An 8,975-nucleotide genomic window follows, 5' to 3' on the forward strand; every position below is an offset into this window, starting at 1 on the left:
AGAGAGGGCGGCGAGGACGGACCGACTCCACGCGTGCAACCGTCCCAGTTTAAGCACTGGAGCTTCCCAACGCAGCCCATGGCAAATGCTAAACCCAAGTGCTCAGCCTCGCACCACTCTGTCCAAATTCTGCTGGTTATATTGGGCAGGATGGGAGACTCAAATTAGGGCAGCACCGTCTTCTAGGGGATGCCTGGTGACTTCTGGCATCACATTGGGGGGTCCGCAGAGCTTATTCTGATTAACAGGGTGGAATATTGCACCTCTTTTCCCTTCCCTGAGTAAAATGGGATGTCAGTTTTGCTATTTCTTGCAGTAAATCTCAGACTCGTCTACAGCCATGAGGGACCGCGGAAGTAGTGGGGGAATCGCTTGCCTCGCTAGCACGGTCCTGCGCATCCTTTTTCTCTCTAGCCTCAAACTGCAGCATCCACTAGGAATAAAAGGGAAAAAACCCCACAGTCCTCTGAACTCAAGAAAAATGGACCCAGATGCACTTTAAATAATTTTTTTTAAAAAGCAAGAAAGGCTTTTTCAGGGTGGTTTGCAGACGCGCCAGGGTTTGGGGAGCCAGGGCTGGCGAGGTGCTGGGTGTGGGATGAGAACCGAGATGGAGGTGGTGAGATACGGGGGTGTGGGCAGTGGTACCGAGGTGTGTCCGGGCTGGCGGGTCCGACACAGGACGGGGTGGTTCAGGGTGCTGCTTTTATCAGCGTAGCTTCGAGATGGATAGAGAAGCCACAGCAAGGTATGTGTCATCCCCAGTAAGTGCTGATACAACCCCTTCTCCTCACCGGCTGCCAACTGGGCAGCACAAGCACCGCTGGAAGAAATGCTCTTGCACCCTCCTCCCACAGCCACCCCAGTATTAACAGTGGCAAAGCCCTCTTCAGGCTGGATTTACAGATAGGATTTTCCCCTTTACAGTCAATCTTTCTCGCCGTTTTTTTGCTTTTTTTACCCCATACTTGAAGCCAAGAGCGCCCAATGCACAGGGTGCTCAAAGGCAGCCAGGACCCAAGCTGCAGCCTTGCACCCACCAACCGCCAACACCTCGGGGACACAGATGACACTAACACCTTGCACCGGCACGGACGAGGGGGTTTCCACCCTCTGCAGATCCCAAACTCTTCATTTCTCAGCCAAGAGCACAGGGCCGGGCTGCGGCTCAGGCTGATGTCACGCAGAGGGGGCAGGCGGGGAGGGAAATCCTCACCCAGCTGAGGATCTCGAAAATAGGAAAGCAAAAAGCGGCGGTTCTTGGAAACAACTCAGTGCCGTGGGAGGTGAGAAGCCTTTCCACCCGCTGGCTACATGCTGCACAAGGGGTGAACGGGTGCTCGGGGTAAGCCGGAGCGGCAGCCACTGGGCTGGCACCGCTGCCGGTATGGCCCCATCGCTCCCTCCTCAGGGAAGGAGCCTTTTTGGGGAGGAAAAGTGGCCACGGAGGGGATTTGTGCCTGTGCAGGATGGGGCCCAGCCAGAAAAACCCCGCAGGGCCAAGAGGGAGAGGGGATATGAAAAGCTCTTGCCTGGCGAGGGGATGCCCAGCCACAAGCACCCTCCTCTTCTTGGTCCAAGCCAGCAGACGCTGCAGGACGGGGACACGCTCCTGGCACGCACTGTGGTCACACCACGCTGGGACACGACCGAAAGCACCGAATCTCTGACGCACACACCCAAAACGAGCAGGGCGGGAGACACCACCAACCAGCACCAGCACCTCCGCCAGCACTCGCGCTGCTGCTGGGGCTGAGTGGGCAACAAGAGGGGACACGGGGACCCTACTGCCCCTCACTCTTCAGGTGTGGAAACCCAAGCTACAACCCTCCCTTCCTCACCCTCCGTTTCATCATTTAGCCCAGGACAGGAGAAAATTAAACTGTAATGTAAGAGCAGGGAGGTCCACGCTGCCTCGCTCCAGCACCTCACTCCCTCTACTCAACCTCCTTTGCTGAGGTGGGGGGGAAAAAACCAGCACCATTCACCCAAACTTACGCAGCATTAAACCTCAGAAAGCAACTTTACACTCAAAGAGGTCCAAGCCCTCGCCATGCAAGCGGCGAGGGCTCTGCCCATCCCGGCGCGGCTGCCTTGCACCCCTTCCCACATCCCCGGCACACGGGGCTCTGTGCATCCTCACAGCCCGAGGGATGGTTTCTACCCTAGGTGAGCGTGGCTGGGTAGAGATGTGCTTCCCCACAAGGGTTATGGTGGGTGATGGAGCCCTCCTGGTCTCCCTTTCCTCCTTGACACAGTGGCCAGGACAGCAGGGATGGGGTGGAAATCAGAAATAAGGGGTTAAAGGCAAAGGAGATTTAGAAAGGGGGGAGAGAGGTTAAGGAAGACTGAATGGCAGCAAGAAAAAAGTCAAAGAGGGGGGGAAAAAGGCATTTAAAGGGGGAAAAAGAACAAAAAGACTTTGCACAAGAGTTCTCAGGAGATGGGCAGAAGGGCTGGTGCTGCAAGGGGGAGCTGGGGGGAGGAGAGCAAAAGTGACAGCAGAGAGGAGGTGAGAGCGGTGGGAAGGGAAGGGAAGGGAAGGGAAAGGAAAGGGAAGGCAGCCAGCAGGTGGGTGTGATGGGGGAGGCCCTGGAGATGCTCCCATTTACCCAGGAACAGACTAAACATCCCTGTATAGCTTCCAGCTATTCATTTTAACATGTTCTGCCTCTTGTGGATTATTTTGCAAGCAGCTGTGGATGTGAGAGGGCTTTGCACCAGGGCTGCAGCTCTGCTGAGTCGGGCTCTTGCTAAATAAAGAGCTGAAGAGAAGGGGGAAAAAAAAGAAGGAAATTCCACAGGAAGTTCAAATATTTTATTACTTCCTGTTTGTACAAAGTATGTCAACAATTGGCACCCGCTGCGCCATTTGTTTAGAGCTAAGGTGTCAACTTGAAAAAATGTCCTTTTTCACTCCAGAGCTAACCCAGAAAGAGCCTGAGCGCAAGAAAAAAAAAATATATCCCGGAGCGAGCGGGGCGCTCGGAGGGAGCAGCGGGATGGCTTGCAAGGGATGCTCAGGGACCGCGGCGGAGCTGCCGAGACGGTGGCTTGGCCAAAGCCACCGCTGTTATCAGCCCCACACACGCCTTGGCCTTGTTCCTCGCTTGGCTGTGGGTCCTTCAAACGAGCACGCTTGGGTGTCTTCAAGACCGTGGTCCAGTTCTCCCGGTACCCCCATCCAGGCTTTAGCCCCCGGCCCCACGGGGCGCTCCGACTGTCACCCTTTGCTTCCCTGCAATGTCTCGCCCATCTCGACTCGATTTGAAACTCCTCAGAAGTTTTTCTGGGCGCAGCTTTAGTTAAAAGACTTGCTCAAGGGCTGAGATGAAGTGATGGGACAGGGGTGGAAGATGAATGGCATGCTCAGAGGTGGGGCATGGAGCCCAGCCGCGTTTCTGGCCCAAAAACCCCACGAGAACGTTCGCTGGAGGAATTTCGCCGCATCTGAGAAGACGATGCCCAGGGCTTTCCCAGGATACCAAGACAAATGGCCAATTCTTTCCCAATTAAGGGTGCTTTTCCGCCCGCTCGCACCAGCCCCACATCCAGCCTCCAGCCCCGGCCAGCGCCGATCCTGCACAACAGGAGCCAACACACACCATGTCCCACTCATTTGCAACACTGCAGCCAAGAAGGGGAAAAAAAAACCCCCCTTATATTTTTACGCACACACACATATATATGCACATATATACACACACGTATGTATTTACATATATATATGTTAAAAAGTGTATATAATACCTATACACACACACAAAAATTGCAATTCCTGCTGGCAACTCTCACCTCCCAAAGCCAAGACAGCGCGAGCCATCGTGTTTGGCCGAAGGTGGTTATTACCGGAGCTTTACCCGCTCCGGTTGCCGGCCTGTGAGCCCGGCGGGTGCCGGTGCACCGAGGGGTGCTATGCCAGAGAGCCACCCAGTGGCAGGTTAACCAGGAAAACCACGCTGGGTTTCCAGGAGCGAGCCCAGATCATTTTGCAGCCGGCATTTCCACACCGAGGGTTTCTGCAGGCGACTGCAGGGAGGGAAGGGTGAAGGGCATTATTTAAGTTTTTTTTTTAAATTTCATCTTCATTAGAAAACGCAAACCAAAGTGTAGCAAAAAAGAGGGTTGTTTTTTTTTTTTCCTTCCAGTGCAAGACACTGGATTTTCATCAATCATGAATTTAAGCCCCAGAGTCAAACTGGGATTCAAAATATAACCTTTGCTGCCAAAAAATCTATGATGATCTGAAAAAATTCCCAAAAAACACAACTTGGGTCTGAACTCCTTCGATCAGCAATTTTATGGGCTGTGGAGGTGCAGGGCCTGGGGGGAGAGATTGACGTTTGGGGTCCACACAAGGCAAAGGCGTAAGCAGCAAATAAATGCCACGCAGGCTTCCTTAAGGAGCCTGCACCTCCTGCACAAACATTTTGAGGTCCACAAATCAGAAAAAAAAAACCCCAAGGAGAAAACTGCTGACCTTGCAGCCCAGGACGGCGTCCCAGGGAGGGCATCCCTCGGGCACGCCAAGCCAGAGCCAGGGCAAGCCGCTCCATCCTCCAGTTTTGCCTAATTATGCCAAACGAAGGCACGGCCCCAACCCAAACATCGCAGGGCGAGCACGCCTACGGCTCAGCCCCCCAGCTCCCCGCCTGGCTACGAAGCCTTCGTCTCCATATCAGAAAATTTAAATTAAAGATTGGGAGCGATGGGCCGACCTGTTGAAATTCAGGAGGAGCGGGTATGATTCAGCGGGGGTTTGGCGAGCGGTGGCTATCGGTGAAGTCAGAGCAAACCAAACGCTAAGAGTAGTAACTATCTCGCCTTGTATTATTATTTATGTATTCCTGATTATTATTATTATTATTAGAAAGGCGATCTGATGCAGCAGATAAGGGGCTGAGCCAGGAGTCAGGAGACCTGGTTTCTATTCCTGACCTGGAAGAGTTGTGAAATTCCCTGCCTAACCCCTGCCTGCTTTCCCCTCCCAGCCCCGGGCTGAGCCCGTTCCCAGCGGCTGCAGCACCCACCACGACCCAGATTTGTTCGCCACCCCAGCCCCACAACAGGGACCTGCCTTGTGTTTCTGGCTTAAAAGAAAAACCAAGAGCGTTGCATCGCCTGGATGCCGGCTTTGCAAATCCAGCCCGGCAGCTCGACAGGCTCCTGTAAAGCCGCTCGCATTCCAAAATAAAAATCAAGGGGGAAGAAAATCCAATGAACCCCGACGCAAATAAACTCCCTTCACCGAGGTAACAGCCTCCACCTGGCCTGACATCAAGGGGCACCGATGGCCCAACGACAGCATCAACAGAAAATATTTTCTAAAGCGTATTTAGAAGGATCAAACCGTTTCCCCTCAATTTGGGCACCGACAGCTTTACACGCGAAGGGAACAAACTCTGCTTTATAGTCCCCAGGGTGGTGTCGAGCGAGCAGGAAGGCGAAGGCAGAGCAAAAAGCTGGAGACGGAGGCCCCGGGGACAAGGTCCCACCGCACAGGGGGTCCAACAGAGCAAATAACACTCATGGAAAGAGGAAACTCCTCCAGCTGACGGCACCGGAGCATTTCCCCGCGCTCCTCGCATCACGGGAGATGCCAAAGTGAGCTCCAACCGGCCCGACACCGAAAACCAACCCAACGAGGGCCATTCGCAGCCGCCTTTGCCAAGAGCCACTCTCAACCAAAAGGCACCATCCTGCACCCAGGAGAGCCTACCCGATCAAAACAGAAAGACTTTTCTGCGGTTGAATCGTCTCTTTGGTTTTCTCAAGCAACGCAGCCCCCGGCCGCGGGCGCTGCCAGCCGGAGCCTTTGACAACCCGAAAGCGAAACCACCGCTAACCAAAAGGGGAAGGTGCTCGCCGAGCTCTCCTGGGCCCGTGCGGACAGACAGGCAAATACAAGCACGGCGTGGAGGAAACCTGCAAACATTTTTGGTTTAATAATCAGCAAGTCAGCCTCCGAAGCCAGGCGCAGCATCTCTGGCTTTGTAACCCCCCCAGAAACGCCCTGCACGCCGCCACATTTGAGTCCTTCGTATTTTTGCCGTCGAAGCCCAAAGGATTTTCCCTACATCCCAACCACCACGAGGACAGGAGCTGTAAAACCATCCCGCCACGATGGGATACGGAGCGCGGCGAGAGCAAGCAGCAGGCAGGGACACACGCCACGCTCCGCCGTACGGAGAAAAGAAAAGCAGCCGAGCCGTGCCCGCCGCGGCACGCGTTCTAGGGGCTCGCTTGGCCACGCCAATGCCGTCTCGTTAGCTCCGCGCGCTGCAAACGGTGCCTGCACTGGCTGGCTTTGCCCGGCCGCTGAGGCATCCTGCATCCTTCAGCCACGGAGAGCTCGGCCCCCTGCACGCCCCCCCCCACCGCGCTTCTCGGTGGCTGCCAAATAAAACACATCACTTACTTCGTGGCTCCCGGGGTCCGTCTACGGTCACTTTAATGGCTCGGTGATAGGTAGCGACTTGGGTGGGGTTGGTGAACACGGTGATCGTCAGGGTAAAGCTTTTTCCTAAGGAGGGTGGGGGGGGGGGGGGGGGGGGAAAAACAAAACAAAGAGAAATGAGGATATTCACATGGGTTCAGCTCTTGTGGGAGCAAAAGGCTCCTGCTGGAGCAAGCTCAGACAGAAATATCCACATCCACCGAACTCCAACACACACATCATTTAATTTTATGAGACATTATTGCCGAGACACAAAGCTCGGCCGGCTCCCGCTGGGGTTCAGCTGGCTGCAGCAGAGAGAGGCTTGGACCCGGTTCAGAGCGGGAGCCAGGACCTTCCTGGATGGAAAAGTCACTTATCCCCCCCCTCCCCTGCCCTGTCCCCATATCGACCCTTCCACCCACAGCAGCTTCCTGGTGCCTTCCCGCTCAGATGCTTCCCCTTTTCCCATGGGAATCCTGCCCTGAAACGCGGCGCTGGATGTGGGACCCCCCTCCGCGAGGGATGGATAAGGGTCCTGGCTCCCATGGGATGCTCCTGCGGGAGCAAGCTGGTGAGAGGGCATCAGTCTGCAGGCGATGGGTGCTGGTGTTCGGGAGGAGAAGCCTGGTGGCTTTGGCCCTGTGGCTGCACCCATGTGGGGACGTTTGGAGAGGACCCATGCCGGGCTGTTGGCCCTACAGGCACCCACAGCCCACGTACGGGGGCCAGGGCCAGAAATTGGAAACTACAAAATGGGAATTGAAGTCGGACAGCTTTGGCCACCAGACAGGTGGCCCCGCCGGCTGCGAGGACTGTCCCCCTCTCCCAGCCCTGACCAGAAAACCATTGCTGGGAAAGAGTTCAGACACCATCCTGGGGGCTTTTCAGGGATGCTTTTGAAGCACCGAGCTTATCTCCTTTTTTTTTAAAAAAAAAGGGGTAAAGCAGTAAAAAGCCCTTAGGAGCCCAATTTTGCAAGAAGACAACGGTCACCCCTTGCTCCAGCAGAACACGTTTCCATCCACAGCCGGAAAAAACTTTTTGGCATCATGGAGGGCGTTATCCCCCTGCACCCATATGCCACCTCGACCACGATAACCATCCACCTCCTGCAGCCTTGGCATCGCCATCCTGGACCCTCTGCCTTTTCCTTGCCCGCGGGAATGGCCTCCGCTCTCCCGCAGCCTCCCCGGATTCAGGAGTCCTTTGGGTAAAGGAGAGAGGTTTGCACATGCAAGGGAGCAAACCTCCCTAACCAAACCCCCTCCAAGAGCAATCACCCTGAGATTTCAAAGCTATGGAGTATTTCAGAGGTATAAACCCCAGCAGGAATCAGCCTGGAAATGCCCATGCAATAGCCCTTAGCTCCTCCAGCCTTTATTTCACAAATAAATGCAGTAAGAAACCACCTCCTTTCCTTTTTTCCCTAAAGGGATTAGGGGTTTTCAGATCCCGACCATGATCTAGCTACAGGGTTGGACCTGAGAATATCCATAGCAAAACAAAACAGTATTTACACAGCTAGAAGGAAAAAAGAATAAACAGAAAAAATGAAATTATCTCCTCCAGAGAACATCCTGCAATTATCCCAGGTGGGAGAGTTTCTCTACGGGAGCGTCGGAGGGGAGGGAAATGCTGGCTTTAAAGCAGACAGCAAACATCAGTCCCTGCCCTACCTCAGCTTTCAAAACAGGACTAAATGCTGCACAACCCTTCAGCTCATTTTCTGCACAAAAAGGAATTTTTTTTTTACCCTCCCAAATGCAATTTTAATCCCCAATGAAACGGTCGTGCTGACAACCTGCATGGAAGAGCCGTGCTGCCGCAGCCTGCAGAGCATGAAGGCTCCCGGGTGCCTGCACGGCCACGTAAAAACCAACCAACACTGAATATTTGTTGGCAAAAACGTTTGCAGAACCAGAGTGCAGGGATGAGGATTATTAGGAGCAATTATTTAGGAAATTCCGCGGGAGGAGAGGCGAGGGGAGGCAGCCCCTTGGTTTGCATGCGAGGGAGCAGGCAGCGTGCAGGCAAGTCCGGCTTGTCCGACACATTAAACCCTTCCGTACGCTGGGAGCTGAGCCCAGCATCTGATTTATTTTTATTTTTAAAATTTTTTATTGTTTAATCTCCATGTGAAATAACTTCCTTGCATTTCAGTTTCCCCCTCTGCCCGCTGCAGATACGAATACCTCTCCAGGGAGGACGGCCGGAGCGCGGAGAGCCAGCCAGGCCATTTTTGTGCCTCTTAACAGCTCTCAAAAATCCTCCCATGAATCGAAAATGACAATTATTACTCAGCATCATTTTTACTCATTTCCCGCCTTCTCGGGAAGCTGGGCTGAGGTTACTCATTCCCACCGCGCCCCGGCCCCAGCCACAGTTCACCCGCTGCATGGGGCTGGATCCCAGCTCCTGGGTGGGTTTGGGAGCACCCACGGCTCCGCGGGATGCTCCGGGGGGATATTCCATCTGGGAGAGGAGGTGGTGGGGTGCAGCGGGCATCGCAGCACCCCGCTGGCCTTGGTTTTCATTT

General features: G+C 54.4%; 1 protein-coding gene across 1 annotated transcript in view; it reads right to left on the reverse strand.

The window, feature by feature from the left end:
• Positions 1-8,975, reverse strand: part of RUNX3 (runt-related transcription factor 3) — a 59,011-nt gene that overhangs the window by 24,920 nt on the left and 25,116 nt on the right. The window contains exon 3 of the mRNA XM_010576348.1: positions 6,419-6,523. Within this exon, the coding sequence (XP_010574650.1) occupies positions 6,419-6,523 (105 nt within the window). The remainder of the gene's footprint in view (positions 1-6,418; positions 6,524-8,975) is intronic.

This window comes from Haliaeetus leucocephalus, unplaced genomic scaffold (genome assembly GCF_000737465.1).
Source record: "Haliaeetus leucocephalus isolate CR32 unplaced genomic scaffold, Haliaeetus_leucocephalus-4.0 Scaffold517, whole genome shotgun sequence".
Taxonomy (NCBI): domain Eukaryota; kingdom Metazoa; phylum Chordata; class Aves; order Accipitriformes; family Accipitridae; genus Haliaeetus; species Haliaeetus leucocephalus.